Source organism: Chelonoidis abingdonii, chromosome 7 (assembly GCF_003597395.2).
Source record: "Chelonoidis abingdonii isolate Lonesome George chromosome 7, CheloAbing_2.0, whole genome shotgun sequence".
NCBI lineage: Eukaryota > Metazoa > Chordata > Testudines > Testudinidae > Chelonoidis > Chelonoidis abingdonii.
In genome coordinates, this window is record NC_133775.1 from 88,788,916 (window position 1) to 88,807,441 (window position 18,526).

The 18,526-nt window shown below is 42.6% G+C and overlaps 1 protein-coding gene across 4 annotated transcripts in view; it reads right to left on the reverse strand.

The window, feature by feature from the left end:
• HTR4 (5-hydroxytryptamine receptor 4) overlaps positions 1–18,526 on the reverse strand; it is a 241,880-nt gene that overhangs the window by 125,967 nt on the left and 97,387 nt on the right. For all 4 annotated transcript variants that reach the window (XR_012656299.1, XM_032794387.2, XM_032794386.2 and 1 more), the window contains exon 3: positions 102–227. Coding sequence is in view for 3 of the 4 variants with exons in the window: in XM_032794387.2 (XP_032650278.1) it covers positions 102–227 (126 nt within the window). In the remaining variant the exon portion in view is untranslated. The remainder of the gene's footprint in view (positions 1–101; positions 228–18,526) is intronic.

The window sequence follows — 18,526 nt, forward strand, 5'->3', positions numbered from 1 at the left end:
GGGTTTGTTTTGTTTTTTGCCCCCCTTGCAAATTACCCGGCCGGGTCCTCGTAAAATCTCTCCTAAAGGAGGCGACTGAGTGGGCTTCCATGCTGGCTCACCTGAGCTGCCTGTCTCTGCATACTGCCACCATCACCAGTAAGTTCCCCAGGATGGTCATGAGTATAACCGCCGAGATAAAGGTGAGCAGTGCGATCTTCTCTGCCACGCCGAACCCCTCACTCGAACTGGAAACCATAAGAAGAGAATGCATCAGAGGAGGGCAGGGAAAATGAGGGTGTGTTGAGCCACAAACTTTCAGCAAATAACTTCAGGGAGATGCATGTGTTTAAACAACTCTTTCTGATCACAGTTTCCTCTGAAATCTGCCTCTGCACCAGACACGTATATATATATATATATAAATACATTAATTTCTTGCTTATGGAAAAGATATGGGACACGTATGTGTTCTGGATTTTTCAGAGGAAAGGTTAATATGTAGAATATCTGCAAATACTCTGCCTGTTCTTGTTGACCGTGGGCCTAAATAAACAGATCACAGAGAGCTATTTTTTTGGGTGCTGAACTTGGGACAAAAAAGGTCCAGTTATCATAGGTAGGTGTTCAGCACTTTCTGAAAAAAAAATTTCAATAAAACCGTTTTTTTTATTGAAAAGCTTTTGCTTATTTTCAAAAAGTTCAGTTCTTTCACCAAAACTGAAAATTTCAAATTTTAGAATTGTGAAATTTTGTTTCTGTTTTTTTCCTTTTAGTCACTCTTTTTGTTCCTTTTTTCCCCACTACAATAGAAAGAGTGGTGTCCATGTCATTGTTCCTTTACTTTTTACTGTTGCCACTTTGTAATTTTTCTAAAGTTGGAAAAGTTTTCAAAAATTTGCTAAGCAGCAAAAGGAAAAAGGAAAAATTTGAAAAAGGGTTAAAATACCCAACCCTAGACATGGTTAATTTTATGTATTTAATTTTTGGTGGATAGGAAGACTTAACACAGAAAAGGAAAGAAAGAAAGAGAAAAAATATGAAAAGTAAAACCATTTTGGAAAAAAAATACAAATTGTTCTGTTTTGAATCTTTCAGAACTAGATCAACACTTTGAATTTTTTTGTGAAATTTTTTCATTTTTTAACCTACTCTATCTGGTGCCTACAAGAGGTACCCAAAATCTAAGATATCCAAAATTACTACATACTTTTGAAAACAAAAGTATTATTTATTACATAAATGTGTGGATGGGTGTGTGTTTCTATAATGGAGATGCTGTAATGTCTCTACAGTTAAGATTACATTAATATTTGCCCTTGTGGCAGGGGTTTAAGCAGCAAAAACCTCTTCATAATGTAGGAATAAAATAGTGTATCTTCCCCTAATGTACAGAACAAGGAGTATTTAAAATACAGAATGAATTTTGAGAGAATTTTCAGATAATTGAAAATCTGCCAATTAGTTTGAGCCATAATCGTTTTTAAATGGTCCCTCAGATTTTTTGTTTCTTCACAGATAACTTTTTCTAGGATATATCTACTAAATACATTTCTGATTTATGAAATTTGCTAATTGACTCCTTTCTAGGTTGGCAAAAGCTAAACTTCACTGATGTACCAACCCTACTGGTTACACCACTTCCATATTCTTTCTAATGATTACCAAATATCTTCATCATGGAATCTATGTTGTCACTAAGTGGATGCTCCACAATCTAAGCTTTCATTTTGAAAAATTTTCAGTACTTTGATGTGCACTGCTGAATTGAACATGAGTTAGGCAGAGAGGATATTAATGTGTTACTATGCTGGAGTGTCATGATGGTAACAGGCTAGTACTTGGAGTGTTGTCTTAACTTAGGAATTCCATGCTTTTTAGCATTTTTATCAGGAAATAATACCTGTGCGCCCTCAACACTGAGTTTAGCTAGTTTTTGGAGTGAAAATTTTTATAAGTATATGAGGCAGAAAGGCGAAAAGATGCTCTGTCTTCATCACAAATCCTTTATACTTGCTATGTAGAGGTATTATACTCAGTAGCATAGTCGAGGGTAAACCTGGTAAATAGAGTTTACACACTTCTCACTTGGGGAATATAGTTTAGTTTATTCACTACTACTTTTTTTTTTTTTTTAACCACACCACCAGTGGTTATACTGCCTGCAGCCAGTTAAGCTAGGTTACAAAACAAGTGCAGAAAATAGTATTATAACCAGAGTTGGGTTAAAAGCAAACCCTAGTTTTGAACACTCCACCCCGCCAATATTTCCCTCTCACACACCCATCAGCAAACATGTAATGATGTAGCTTTTAACAGCACAGCTTTGTATGCTTTCCAGATGGTGGCTACAGCAGCAGGAATACTGCACTCTTTACCCAAGGAAGAGGAGATTTTGGATGCTGGTGCCAGTAAAACCTCAGGAGCGATAAAGACTGAAGGTTTTCACAAATCTATGCAGAGGGTCAAATTTAACTACAGATAAGGTTCAGCAGAAAAATTTTGCCATTTAGGAACTGCAAACCTTTCACGGATGCCCAAGGCAAGGATGGGGTTTATTTAGCACCTGAAGGAAATGGCACTTAATTAGGACGATGTCTACTGAACTCGGCGCAACTTCAGTGAGGGCAATTAAGGCTTAGAGAATCACCAACGTGTGTCTCTTGCTCCATTCAAAAATGCTGACAAGCCTGCACTGTAGCACAGTTACAGTTTCGTAGCATTTGTTGAGGAGCTGTGCTTCCAGCTGCCATGGGTCATTGCTCTTGGACAGCTGCTGAAATGAGTGCTTTTGTTTTTCTAGTCCCTGCGATTATACTCACGTGGCTCTTAATCACTGGCTGCAATTTGGCTAATTTTGTCCATGGACACTCCCTCACACCTCCTGTGCTTCCCTCCCTCTGCCCCACTTTTGAGACCACTCGTAACATGGCCAATACTAGCTCCTGGCAGCTTTCTACCTCCGTAAACTCACCCACCAATTCAAATCTAGACAAATGTTACCATTTACTGCACTTCTCACTCGTTAGTCCATGGTCTGCACAGGGCCAAGGGGCAGCAGGAAAGACTGTTGATGGATAACCAAGCTAATTAGTGTAATCTGAACTCCTTGCTCCTTCTTTCTAACCCCACAATCCTAGGCCATCATCAATTATGAGTCAGTCATCATGTGAATGATCTAAGAAAACGAGTGTTAAAGAAATCGTCTGATTTCTATCCTTTGACAGTCTCCCTCTCCCACTTCCCTCTATTTACATCTGATTTGAAAGAGTTTATTTGCCATAGACATAAAGGTTTTCCTAACAGTGTTAGGAGAAAAGATGCTGGTAATTATGACAACTTAATCTGCCTTGCATCACTGCACTTTAGAAAAGAACAAGAAAACAGCCGATGAGAATCAGTCCCTGTCTGATGTGAATTATGTAAAACTAGAAAGGACAAGGTAATTTTCCTCTTTTGGAGATGCACAGAACTCTCTCTCCCCATTGTTTGATACTTCCACAAATGGCTAATGCACAGCTGAGGAAGGTTATGCACTTGCCAAACACGAGTTATGTTGAGCAAAACTGCATGTCAGAACACCCCGCCTTGTTAATAACGTTACTCAGCAGAGGAAGACACCGTGTATATTTAGGGGGAAACAAAAGACAACTTCAAAAGTAGGTTTTACAGCCACAGGCTCACTTGCTGGGAACACAGTGGGACTAAAAGCAGCCAGAAACAACGGGGTTGCTGTGATCAAAGGCACCTTGATTAGAGAGCTGTAATTGTGCCTGCCTGAATGGAGTATTCATAATAGACTAATGGTAGCTCAGTGGCTGCATCTGTGAAACAAAACGTCAGGCTGCATTGAATATCTCTATACAAAAGATGTTCCTTTTCCTCCTGGGAGAGGGTGGCAGTACATGCTGTCACCATGAAGACGATGATGGGTTAATTTATATGGTGCCATAGTTGTTCATGGTGCTAGGTTTTTTGTTTGCTTTTTTTAGAGTTGTCTATTTCATCTCTCTCGCAGTCCCTCCTTCTTTCCTATATGGTGCCCATCATCATGATATCGGAACAATTCTCCACATTCTGAAGTGTACATATGAAAATGTATGTATTTCTTTCCCCTCCTGTCAGCAGAGACAAGGCATTAGCTGGTTGGTTTGTGCTGCTGGTGTGGGAAGAGGAGGCTGGAGGAGTGGGCCTTGTATTTTGCTCTGAAGGTGCCAATGTTTGTGATCATTTACCGTCCATTGGGGTCAGCTCCATCTTTGTGAGCCTGCCTGCTAGGAGTTTCACCCTTGTGAGGGACAGTTTTACTGACCCAGTGGAATGCAGCTGTCATGGGAGGCCTTGATGTTGCAGGATCTTCCAAGCAGTTTGGGCCAGTCCATGGAGGGCTTTGAGATCTTTAATTAGGCTTCGTGTTCACCAGGAAGCTGTGCAGAGTGGAACCTGAGGACAATGGGCTCTTGGTGGCCTGTGTTAGTGGGCAGCCAGGCTGCTGGGTTCTGAAACAATTATACTTTCTAACAGGCCTTGGTTTCAAACTTAGATACAGAAAAGGATAACTGTCAAACCTGGATGTAAGACGTCCATGCACCACTGTGGCTAAGTCTGAATCTAACACTAGGAGGTAGTCATCCAGAAGCAGTGAACAGTTCAGGTGGACACCCAGGCTATGGACTCTCTAAAGGCACGGTGATGCTATATAGAGGTGGTAGGTTCTTCAAAGAGCATCCCTCTCTTCATTAGCATTGCATCAGTCTTTCCAAGTGTGACACTTTCTCGGGGTACCCAGGACTACACGGGTCACCTCATTACTCCACCCTCATTTCAAGCATGAGGTAGTCTTCCATGTGGCAGCTGGAATGACACACAACGATTAGGAGGTGTGATGTGAGCTTCCATTAGACCCCCAAAGCAAGACCCTTTTCGGGTGAATACTATGACAGCAGTGTGGTTGGAGTAGTGAGTTTGCCAGACCTGCTGTTACAGAACAGTGAACCCTTTGCTAGCGGGCATTGAGGGGTTATTAGTCACACTCAGGCTCAGCTTTAGCCAGCTGCTCTTCATAAAGGATATTAGTAGTGTCTACGTGACGTGAGAGGTGGGCCCTGGCAATCTTCCCACTTAGCTTGCTCAGGAATGGGAGTGATGGATCTGCTTACAAGAGGGGGGATGCTGGGCAGTAGCTGAGAGAGGCCAATTGTGTTGATTGATGACATTTTGAGTACTGGCTGGACTACCATGCACTGTAGGTAGACTTGTCTCTGCAAATGAGGTGTTGACAATCTCAGTTAGTAGGAGTGCCACACGCTCTTGAGTGTTTCTTACTAGTAAGGAATGGCAAGGATCATTCAGGGCAGTAGATGGTCACTCAGTTTTCTGCTGTGATTCTAGCCTTCCTAATCCAAGAACAGACTAATTCAGAGAGGAAAGAGAGCAATGGACCTGTTAGCTAACCCCTTCCAGCTTTGGGCTCATCTGCAGAAGTCATTATGGCTGAACTGACACCAAAGGAATACCCCACAATGGAAGACAAAGATATGAGTTTTAACTGGTTATAAAATTTTCTGGATATCCTAAAAGAGGTCTGGACTGAGCCATAATTACTAGGAAATCCAGTGTTGCCAACTCTCATGATTTTTGTCAAAAGTCTCATGATAATTATTGTTTTCCTTAAAGCCTGAGCTCCTGGAGTCAAGTGGATATGTAATGATTTCAGCCTTCATTCTTGAAGAAAAAGTAAGTTTCTAATCCTCATGCCTGTGGAGAAAGCTTCAAAATGTGACCCTAAAGGCTCAAAAAGCAGAAGGCAAATAAACAACCTCACTAAATCTATTATTTTTATATAATCTGATGATTTTAAAGCCAATCTCATGTTTTTTAGTGAGACCGACACATGATTTTTGAACATTTGGGGTTGGCAATACTGGCAATCTCACGGACAGTGTTTCAGCATCAAGAGGTGAGCAGGTCTGCAGAGCTCCAAGAGTCCAAAGGGCACAGTTAGAGGCTCGCTCCAAGTGAGGACTAGCAGGATATTGTTTCAGGACCAGACTGCGAGCTGTTGTAAATTGGCATAGCTCCACTGAAGTTGATGGAGTTATGCTCCTTTAAACCAGCTGATGATCTGACTTTTCTATTCTAATTTTTGAGGATGTGGGAGGAGACATGCGTCCTCATTGGTGTAGAAACACAGTGCACAGCGGGCAGAGAAATGCACATTTATTTGCATACATCCACGTGCACCCCCTACACACACAATAATTTTTGACCCGCCAGGGAGAACGTATGAAATTTCTACAGACTATTCCCACAAGTTGTGTGGCACTGTGCCCCTCACTGAAGACACAGCATGAGTGCTCAACCTGGTACATTACTGTGCATGTGCCTCTGGAATAACCCATTGTCAAATGGGAATATTTGTTAATCGTGCAACTACTGTAATTCAAAGCTCTTCATAATGGAAAAAGTGGATATGGATGTAAATTAAAATCAGTGGTTTGGCATGACATTGTTTTTCTCAAACCTGAACATTTTGCTTCCTGAGCATGCTTGCTTGTTGAATACTGTGGAGATTGATGAGTCTGCTGTTATCAGGGAATGAAGTTCAGACAAAATAATTATTGGCTAGTAAAAAATATAGAGGATACTTAAGGAAAAAAGTGAAACGCTGATGCTGAATGAATATACAAAATCCCACATATAAGGAGATACTAAAACAGTTTTTCAAGTACATTGTAAAAGCCTATATCTAGTTATTAGTGTGGGCTGGGTTTTTGTCTTCTATAATTATTTGTCAAGTTCAGTTCCTAGTTTCTTGTAAACACCCAGTGTTTTCCAAATGACACTACATGCTTTCACATATTTTACCTACCAATTAGAACATATGGATTAGTCATGCTGTATTAACAGTAGTATTTCTCCATCAGCTTTTATTATACATATTATGCCATGGGCTCCCTGCTGTTATAATGGTTCGGAAGTGAATTGGTTAAAATCTTTAAGAATTGTTCAGGCATCAATACTGCACTGGGAACGCACATGTGGCTCTTCCGCATTGGAGTCATTGGGACACCTTACAGAAGCAGGACTCTGTGCAAGCAGAGCTTCCAAGGAGTTCCACAGTGAACTCTACTGATAGTGGGGGTCTGCCTGCATTAAGTCATTGCCAGGATCTGGCCTTTAGACATGAGAGTGGGCTATTGTAAAATAATTACAGCTATACTTATTATCCAATTTAAGACTTGGAGAAAATGAAAGATGAAATGAATGTGATTTCTGCAAACACAAAAGGAGAGAGAGAATGAGAATGAAGGCACAATAGGATTTACATTTCCAGGATAACAGAGCACAGCAGACAAAGTGGGGGATTGGAAAGGCAACTGGGAGCCATTTTAAAACAGGAGAGAAAAAAATCAGAATACAGAGGAAGAAATTATTATGTATCTGCAGGAGGTGGTCAGGGACATTAATAAATACCTTATAAACAGGACATACTATGACCCTCACTGACTCGCTGAGGATGATGAAAAGATTAGTGTGATGTCTTGGACTACGTTGACCTAGTGTTAATAACTGATTTCACAAAGACCTTAAAGCTTTGGGAGAATGTATGGAACCAGATTTTTTTTTTAAAGAACCTTGCTTTTGCACTCAGGATCTGCAGATGCAGATCACTTAAATATTTTAATTAATAAAATGAGCATCCAGTTATTTGCACCCACAGTTATTTCCAGGAACAAAATCAGAGGCTGAATGGAAATGCTTTTTAAATTGGGACGTGTTCCTTTATGAGTAAACGAATGACCTAGGTCTCAGTGCAGAAATATTATAATAGAAAAGTAATTACCGGACCTATAAATGTCAGGCTCTTACAGTGTATATAACCCCCCACAAATATTAATTAAGGTCAGCATTCATTTAGCATGATATCTTTTCTGCTATGTGGTGTCCCATTGAATCCAGTACATATTTTCATGAGTTATACAGCCTGAGCTATCCTCCTCCTGTTTGTGCACAGGGCAGGACTATATCTAATGGTTTAAAATGAATTACAAATTTCACTTCTATTTTAGAAACAGATTTGGATGAATTAAATTATTGACAAGGCACAAATAAATGACTTTACATGCAGCAAAATAATAAAATCATGCTCTTGGTTTATTTGTTTGGGGTTTGTTTCTCCCTTAATAATTTGAAAAAACAATGTTACTTTTTTCTGATGAAAGTTAAGGAGAGGACAGCTGGCTGCCTGGCTTTCACTGGATGGTGTTTGCTGCGGAGTGGGATGTGAAGAACCTTATTCTGTAGCAAATAACATCAGATAAAGCAGAAACAAGTATCTTTCTATTGAAAATCCATCCCCATTCAACAGTACCAGCAAATCATTCCCATCCAACATCAATTCCGTAGGCTGTGCCAAATAGGTCTCAGCCCAGTTCCTGTTGGATTATTGTATGCACCACAAAACCAGCACTGTTAGAGCTGGTGGAAATGTTGCTCATTAACTTTTTCCTGGTGGAAACCGATGTTTTGTCTAAACCAAAAAATTATGCAGAAACATCAATTTTGTAGGTCCAGGAAAAGAGAGAGTCTGAATCTCGACATCCCAGGGATAAGAGTATGGCCTGGGGTATAGGAGACCCAGGATGAAGTCCTTGAGCTGCCTCATTTGGAGTGATCAGGGAGGAAAAACTCTACTCTAAATTAGGTAGGGCAGGGACTCGAACATGGGTTCCCCAAATCACAGGGCAGTGAGTTAACCACTAGGCTGTAGACAGTCTTGTTTCAGAAAAGGTTGTATGTTCTGATGTATAATGAAAATCGATTTTGAAAACCTCAGCACACTTTGTGAAACTGAATTATTGTTTTCTGGCCAGACATACACACTAGTTTCGGCCAAGGAGGCTGAACCCAGTCACTCAGAATTACAGATGGTCTCTCTGTAATGGGGATGAGACATTCGGCTGGGGCTATACAGGTGAACCTTGCATTGCCACTGCACAGCCTTTACCTTTTCTCGACTCTCATCCTGTCGCCTTTCACCACCTATAATGTCATTCAGAACACCTTTCCCCTATAGCTGGGAGTGTGCTTCCCAGCTCAGGCAGATGGATGCAAACTAGCTCTGCTTGAAGTAGCACCCTAAACATAGTGTAGTTGGGGGCAGCATGGGCCAGACCCCTAAGCACAGAGCTGCAAGGACCCCTGGGTACATACTCGGGCAGCGAGCCCCAGTTGCCCTACACACAGTACACTGCTATTTTTAGTGTGCTAGCTCGAACAAAGCTAGTGTGCATCTGCCTGCCCAGGCTAGGAAGCACATACCCAGTTGCAGTGCAGATGTGCCCTTCGAAAGCCAGAATCCAGCCAGGGACGCTCATGTTGTTTAGTATCAAAGGGGTAGCCATGTTAGTCTGGATCTGTAAAAGCAGCAAAGATTCCTGGGGCACCTTATAGACTAACAGATGTATTGGAGCATGAGCTTTCGCGGGTGAATACCCACTTCATCAGATGCAACATTGGATGCATCTGATGAAGTGGGTATTCTCCCATGAAAGCTCATGCTCCAATACGTCTGTTAGTCTATAAGGTGCCACAGGACTCTTTGCATGTTGTTTAGGTCTTTAATGACTGAGAAACCCAAACTGGAGAGTTGGGGGAGAGGGAGTATATCCTCCTCTCACAGTGTCAGGTGACAGAAGTGACTCACTCTTAATAATGCTGATATGCTCATTCTGATCCACCTCTGATCATAAGGAGACTGGGTGTCTCTAGCTAGGACCAGAAGAGAGAGCTAAGTAACCAGCCAAATGACTAATAATAAATGCTGCGGATGACGAGCTACAGCAGCACACAATAACGCTGCAGTATACATGCCTGGTGGACCTGAGGAAACTCAAAAACTTACATATTATTTGGGAAACTAATTTATGTCCAGCCCCAGGCTGTTGAAAATCATTGATGCTATGTGCCGGCTGTACATACCAGCTCAACTAGCTGGACCAAAAGCTAAGATGTCTTATAGGATCAAAGCTTTTAAATAGCTGCTTGACACCACTTAGAATCAAGCACCAAGAAAAGAAGACAGACTAGTTAAATGCTTTTAAAAATGCTTTGTGTGGGATGCGTAATCAATCAAGTACGTGCTAATAACACTGTCTCCATTTAGACATCAGGTGGGTACAGGAACGGCTGGTGCCCTGTGGGGCCCTCCATATGCTCCCACAGCAATTTAACCCCTAGCTAATTAACCTACAGAGGGAAATATTAGCATCTGACATGGGTTTGAAAAACAAAATTTGGATCTGGGTTCATTTCCCCCCACCTCTCAGATTCAGGGTGCTGGTTCAAGGCATCATAGAAATAGAGAGCTCCTGGGTCACATCCTCTGCTGCTGTAAATGGGCATAACTCCCCTGTAATTAATGGACCTTCATCGGTTTACACCTGCTGAAGCTTGAAAATTTTGGCCCACATGCCCTCACATCTGACTGCACATCATTGTGTTCCTTATTTGTATACACCATAAAGTGCATGGGGGATGGCGGCAGTGCTCTGTTGCAGTATCCCTTTCTGTTTTGTAGGTACTGGGTGAAACCAAAGATCAGACACCTCTTTATTCAGAAATGTCTTGTCCCATACCTAGCCCAGGATTCCTTCTTCAGAAACACGCCCATGATATCTGCCAAAAGATACATTTCACTTTGATAAAGCAGACAGAGGACAAAACAAACAGAGAAAGAACCCCACCAAAGTACACCTACAATCAGAATAATGTGATTATTCTGTATATTCAGGGTAAGTGGCTCCTGCCCATCCCATCCCCTATGTATGCCTAAAACACGGAAAGCTCTATATTAAAAAGATGAATACCACACAGCTATGCTAACTAGATCAGATTTAATCAACCGCATTCTTTTCCTAGCAGTGTTCCCATTAATTGTCATTATTAATCTCAGACCCAAAAGGCAAAATCTGTTCAATGCTTTAGACCAAGAATGATGATAACTGACTCTGTTTCAGACTCTGTTCTCAATTAGAGTGGTGTAAATCCAGAATAACTTCATTTACACCAAGTTAACTGACATCACCATGCTCTCTCTCGGGTATATAGATATACACACAAATACCCTTGTCTTATTTATCTCAGAAAAACAGGGAAATGAACGTATTTGATACACATCAGTGGTATAAGCTCATTTTGGATGATGAGAGTGTTTCAGATAATCAAGATTCAGACACAAGAAAACTGATAAACAAACTGAACTGTACATGTTGTACATACACAGAACAGTCTCAACGTACTGTTTAATGTATCCTGTTGTAACTGGGTGCACTACTTAGGCCCACTGAGGCATCTCAAGCACAGAGTATTAGTTTTTAACTATTGAATTGCTACTCTTGTGACTTTAAGTTAGGAAATCTACAAAGTTGCACTGGTTTAACTAAATTAGTTAAACCAGTACAAACTTCCATGTGTAGAACAACGCTTAGATGATGATGTAGTTTTTAGTCTTTTAATTTCCATTGCAGTTATTTTTGTTGGGGGAAGGAAATAATTTTGCATGGTTTATAATGAAGTTAGTATCTTTATAAGACACTTCAGTAACTTCTGGCTGGGATTTTTAAAGGTGCTTAAGGAAGCCAATGGAAGTTGAGAGGAAGGCTGGTCCAGTGGTTAGCGTGTTAACTTAGGACCTGAGTTCAATTCAGAGATGGCTCTAGACATTTCACCGCCGCAAGCACGGCGGCATGCCGCGGGGGGTGCTCTGCCGGTCGCCGGTCCCGCGGCTCTGGTGGACCTCCCGCAGGCGTGCCTGCGGAGGGTCCGCTGGTCCCGCGGCTTCGGTGGAGCCGCGGGACCAGCAGACCCTCCGCAGGCATGCCTGTGGGAGATTCACCGGAGCCGCGGGACTAGCAGACCCTCTACAGGCAGGCCACCAAAGGCGGCCTGCCTGCCGCCCTCCCGGCGACCGGCAGAGTGCCCTCCACGGCATGCAGCCCCAAGCATGCACTTGACATACTGGGGCCTGGAGCCGCCCCTGGTTCAATTCCATCCTTTATAACAGACTTCAGCTGCGCAAGTTATAGGACAGTAGCTTTACACTGTAGAAAGCAGGCTTATAACAAAGAGCTGTAACATGGAAAATCTGTATTTAAATTAGAACTGGCTAGAAAAATACCTATGAAGCTGTTTTGTCAGTTTGCCACTATGGTAAAACTGAAACATTTCACAGGGACCATTTAATTTCACTGATGTTTGAGATGGGTAGGGGCGGGGTGGCAGAGCCACTCTTTCTGTCTGAGATCACAAGTTCAAAGCAGGCATTTTTACAATTATAAAACAAACATATTTTACCTTGTATCATGGAATATAGGCATTGTAAGTGAGATTAACACATGCAGCAATTTACAAGCATTTAACAGAGTCTAAATACTAAACACATCCTTACCAGTCTAACACCTATCTTGAACAATAGTAACATATAGATGAACTGGTCTGGTTACCAGCTATGAATTTGTCAGTGCTCAGCTGACACCTATAGAGCTGGCATCTGCTTTACCAGTGTCACAACTTCTATTTAGAAATACATCCTAGTGAAATTGACATCACGGTATGTCATTGAGCTGAAGCAGCTCTTTTGCCTCTCTGATGGTTTTCTGTGCCAGTCTGTGAAAATAATCGCCCCCCCGACCCCCCGCCCAGGTAATTATTGATAAGAACCCAATAATAGCAGTTCTTATTTTTAATTTGTCTGAGGGAGGCAAGGTGGGTGAAGTAATATCTTTTATTGGACCAATTCGTCTGACAGCACTGAGGTCTTGTTTTCACATCAGAGTGAAGCCTCTACTCACCTCCTTGTTGAAATCTTTCAGGTGGATTATTAAGAATTTCAAATAAAAAAACATAAAAGTCATGCTCAGCTCTCCCAAGATACATTTGCAATTAGGGGTATTAAAGGAACAAGTGTTCAGGAAGAGAATGACAGTGTCAACTTAGCTATTATGAGATCTGTGGTGTGTGTTTTTCTCACTACCAGTTTCTGTTCTGGACACAGTGGGACACACACAGCTATCAGATGTCCAACTCCTAATGTTTCTTGGATAGATTCCCAGTTTCAAGAGTTCAGGTGAATCAAACTAGTTCTCACTGTCACTAGCGCTAATGGAAGATTTGGCACAGAGAGGCTAACTTGTTGATTTCAGGAAGGTCTTTTATTTGAGATATTCCTCATAAAACCACATAGAAATCATTTCACAACTCATTCATTATAAGATGATGACAAGAAGTTATTTTGTCTCCTTCCCTCTGAAGACCACCAGGGACTGTACGTTCTACTGAGTTTTGAAGCATGATCCATCTGCATGGCTAGGGTTCGTGTGTGCGGCCTCTCAAGTGCATGCAGCCAGTTAACCAAATGCTGCTTGATTCACTTCCCAATGGACTTGCAAATTTCCGGACCTTCTAGAAAATGCACCACAGATACAAAATACGTTCCTTGCATCCAATCTGCTACCCAGATCCTGTTCCAACACAAACCTTTTGGGAAAGGGAGGAGTCTCCCCATCTAATACTGCTACTTTTCTGAAAACCCATCTGCTTGCCTATACAGAACAGAGCCCAGCAACACACATGCCTGAGGTAGCAGTCAGCGATCTGCCAGAGAACAGAGCATATATTTGTTACTGTATTGCCTAAGTGAATCTCGCCTTTGCATTTAGGCTCAGATGTCTGTTCCTGCTCGGCCATCTGACACAAAATCCTGGACTAGAGCTCTGTTGTTTTGTTTAAACCTTGATCTTATCCCTGCAGTTTAGTACTCGTTCCTTCTGAACACTTCCCAAACCAGCCTCATCAGATCTCATGCTCAAATTATGTAAACAGGAGGAGAAATCAACAAGAACAGGCAGTGGGGCCATCAATCCCGAGTGAAAATATAGCAAGAAGGGCTACTTTGCATGTTATTGCACAGTGATTTTGTACGTCAGGTTGTGGTTTACATTGGTAAAGATGTGCAAGCCGTTCTGAAGAGAATTCTTCACACCATTATTGTTTTGCATATGGAGCTCTTCCCTGAATTATCCAAAATAATCACTTGTCCAAGTTAAACCGCAAGACTGCGAGTTGGTAGCAATGGGTTCTCTTTGCAGCTCTGCCTCGCACTGATTGCTTTATTATTTTGGACAAGTAACTTAACCATTCTGCAGATTAGTTTTCTGATCTGTAAACCAGGGATGATATTAATTAAAAAACAAAAACAAAAAACCCACTGTTTGAGGAGCAGGGTCAGATGATGGGTGAGCACAAGGAAGCAAGCAGCTGCTCTGTGGTCTCCCACTGAATTCATTTTAAGTTTGATTTTTAACAGTCTGGAGCTGACCCCTTGCACATAAATTGTGCTAAAACATGTTGGTTAACATGCCTTCAGGATTTCTGGCCAGAGACTGAGAAAACTGCTCCAAGCGAAGTGAAAAAGAAGAAAAACATAGCCAAGTGTAAAGGAAACCCCCGAAGATACAACCTGCAGCTCCACAATGGCTCAGTATTTAATAGATGAATTCCCCACTAGAGATATTAGATCAGCAGATTTAGATATTAAGGTATCCTTCAGCCTGCAAAATAAGACAGTGGGCATTGTACCAAGAGTGGAAGACAACTCTGGACCCTACTAGGAGCTGATGCCTGTCGGCTATAGAGGATGAGAAGTAAAGATCTGCAACTGGAGGAAACAATGAAGGAAGTGCAGGAGCAGAAGACGCCTGGGGGATTGAGGAAGAAGTGAGGATGTGCATTTCAGATGAGTTTGTGTGCCTACATACTCCCATGGAGTTTGAGATTAAAGGACTCGTGTGTCATGTTTTCTATCACGGTCAGGTAGTCGATCACAGTATCTTCTCATGAGCATGCTGTAGCCTCTGTTCTTCAGGAACTCAGAATGTGACCAGGGAAATAAAGTTTAAATGACAGCTCTCTTTATTAAATACAAATCAAGGTCACATCTAGACTCTGAGCATGTAGAACCTGAGTGTGACTAATTTTAAGGGACAGTATACAATATACTAGACTATGGATCTGAGACAAAGCCCTCTGAAGGGAATAGGGAATAGGACTCTTTCCAGTGACTTCAATGGACATTGGCTCTGGCCCTATGTCAGTGGTCCCCAACCTTTTCGTCTGGTGGGCGCCAGAGGAAGGACCGTAGCGGCGGTGGAGCATCCACCGAAATGCCGCCGAATTTCTGCGGCGTTTCGGCAGTGACGCCTCTCGATGACGCCACTTGCCACTGACAAGCAATGTCATTGAGAGGCGTCACTGCCGAAACACCGCAGAAATTCGGTGGCATTTCCGAGGATGCTTGACCACCGGCCAGGACACGGGCACATTTAGATGCCCCTGTGGGCGCCATGGCACCCGCGGGCATTCCGTTGGGGACCCCTGCCCTATGTGAACGCCAGACCTGTCTCTTAATTATACAAAATGGCACTGAAAGCTCAACCACTTAAACTCAATCCTCATTCTTGGGAAAGGGACAGGCCCAGAGCCAAACAAAGCGGGTCTAGAGTTAGGATGAAGCATTGTGAGCTGTGTGCCACCTGTAGTCTCCATGGGCCACAACTGCAATCTGCTCAGATCAGTTAGGTGCTGCCCTCAGGCTCCTGGCAAGTTGCTAAGGTGCCTCTTAGGTGGGCAAAAATTGGCCACCCATGGCCAAAAAGATAAGGAGGTGCTTGCAGTTGTGGTCACTTTGTGATTAACTCCCAAGAGTCATAAGCCTTCATTTCCTCTTTTTGGCTTTTGCCATTTAAACTGTGTTACTAAATTTAATAAGAGGGTTGGGTGGGTGCGGGAGCTATGTCGGTTTACAGCTTTTGAAACAAACTCCCAATAAACTCAGGTTCCCATTAGATCAACTGCTGTTTTCAGTGCATCAGTAGATGTAATTTTAAACAAAGATCCCTGCATTGTTGCAGGGAGACAGTGTAATGAGGGTTTTGAGCATGGCTTGAAGGAAAAAGAGCAAACAATATGAGAACACAAGGCGGCTGCTTGGATGAGACCTAAAGCTCTTGGGCTCGAAAGAAAAAGCTCATAGAACAGTAGCTGAAGTGCAGAAAATAAAGAGCAGATACTTCATTGCAGCTGCCAGATAAGCCTGACCACTTTAGCGCTATTATTGCCCATAAAAGCCAATATTGTTAATAGTGGCCGTTCCAGGGCCAGATGTCTCCCTTCCTGCCCTAGCAGCAGAGACCAGCAGGCTGTGTTTTCTGCAAAGGGGCTATGGAAAGGAAGGGCAGTTTTAAAACCTGGCCCTAGTCTCACTGGCAGAAGCTGGTAATGGACTGCCCCTCGCCAGCCAGAATAGCCTACTCTTTCGGCAGAGATTGCCCCTGTGAGCCCAAGTACTTCGGAGAGATTGCAGCTGCTTCCCTTGTGGGCTACCCGCTGTTCAGGAGCCCAGACTAATTTAGTCCAAAGTTTTCAAAAGGTTTTAGAAAGAATATTAACCTCAGCTGGCTGGATCCTCCTGGCCTTTCTCTGCCAAGCCAGTGGAAATTCCCATCAAAGCAAATGAGGGCTCTGACTGACTAAGCAATGAGTTTGAGCCACAGACTAATGCCCCATTGTAACTATATTCCTGAAAGGGTAGTGGCTAGGTTGCTCGACTTGCCATCTCCAGGTGTAAAAAGCATAAGGGACTCTTGCAAACATGGGACTAAATTCTGTCTCCAGGTTACCCAGGCCTTCCCCCTTTCCCCTGGTGCGCACACGTGTGCGCACACACACACACACACACACACACACAAGCTGCATTGGTGGGTGTAACAGAGAACAGAATTGGGGAAAGGGGAAGGTGTATAAGAATTAAGTCCCATCACACCACCAATTGTTCCTTGGGGAGTTCACATTTGGATTCCAATATTTATCACAATAGCCAGCAAAGAGGCGCTTAAGGCACAGAAGTTACAGGTGGAAAATGGCTGTTGTGGTACTGCGGCCATGCCCTTGAAATTACAGGTTATAGTGCCCCAAGAAGAGATCAGATATTAAACGACACTGCACTTGAGTTTAGCCAGTCTCATATCATGGGAAGGAAAGGCCACATTTATCACAGAAGAAAGGCCACATTTTCCAAAATACACATTCTGAGTGAAATTAATCTCTCAGTTATGCTGGATTTACACTAATATAACAAATCAGGATTGCGCCCTATAAATCCATCTTCAAAAATGCACCCACAATTGGACCCTCAAAAGCCCACATATGTGCTTGCAAACTTCACAGTTTGGCTTGCAGTTGCCTGGTTTGTACAAACAGCTCAGGTGAAGCTGGGTGCAAAAACGGCATGGGCATTTTCACAGGCACACCTTTGTCATGCTCCTTCGTGAATCTGACCCAGAGAGTTTACATGGTCAACAACATTTTCTCTCTTTTGGAAGTGGGGGATGGAGTATGCAGAATGACAGAAAGATGAAGAAAGTTCTGCTACAAGATTTCAACACACACAAATTTGGCTATGCGGACAATTCTCTGTCCTGTAACACTTCCCCAGACACCTCAATGTTCTTTCTTTATCTTGATCTACACTGAATTAACTCTCAAACTGCTGAGTACCCCCTGAAAACTTCATTCCCCCAGGATTTTCTGCATCATTTCAAGACACCAGGGCAAATGTTCAGAGGAATGGCATTTTTAATCAGGCCTTATTAGAGAGGCAGAGACTGCTGCTCAGAGGACACATTATGCTAACTACTGGGCTAACAGATGCAGCAAGATGATAAGTTACTGCAGTAAATGGCTTCCTTCTGCACAGTAGTAAGACAGCAGACAACATAATATTTGCCAGACCAGTACGTCATATAATCAATGATTCATTGCCACAGTATATCAGGGGCAAAATAAATAGTGGAAGCACTCAATTGGGTAAGACAAATGAGTGTCAATCCCATATGCACAGTGTGTGCACTTTATTTCAAGGAGACAGTCCACCAACAGTGCTATATATTATCCATACCAGGCCAACAAAAAAGACCTATCTGCCATAGATATCTGATAGGCCAAACACATGCAACCAGAACTGGGTTTTGTGAGGTATCATTCACATTCAAGATATTGCAAATGTTCTTTCCAAACCAGTAATTTAGATACAGCCAGTTCAGTAACTTCCCAGGCTAATGGGGCACTGCAGTAGGCGTTCTGCACTCAGCAGTAGCTCACTGCAGCTTTGGACATTACAACCGGCTCTACTAGGAGAGAATCATTTCCAGAATACTGGGCTTGTCCCCCTGCACTTTTCCAAAAGTCCTGGGAATTTTAACTTCAATGTGGGTAGATATGAGGCAGACAGAGAGCCATCAGGTTCCCACTAACAGCAATGCCAGTGCACTTTAGTTTTGTCTTGTAACACTACCAAATATTGCAGACCTGATTACTAGATACAGCATTGTCAATGTAACTCATTCATGACCTGTACTAGATCTATTAACCCTGACCTATGACCCATACTGTTAAGCAGGTCCTGAGCTCCCACAGAACTCTGCTTATG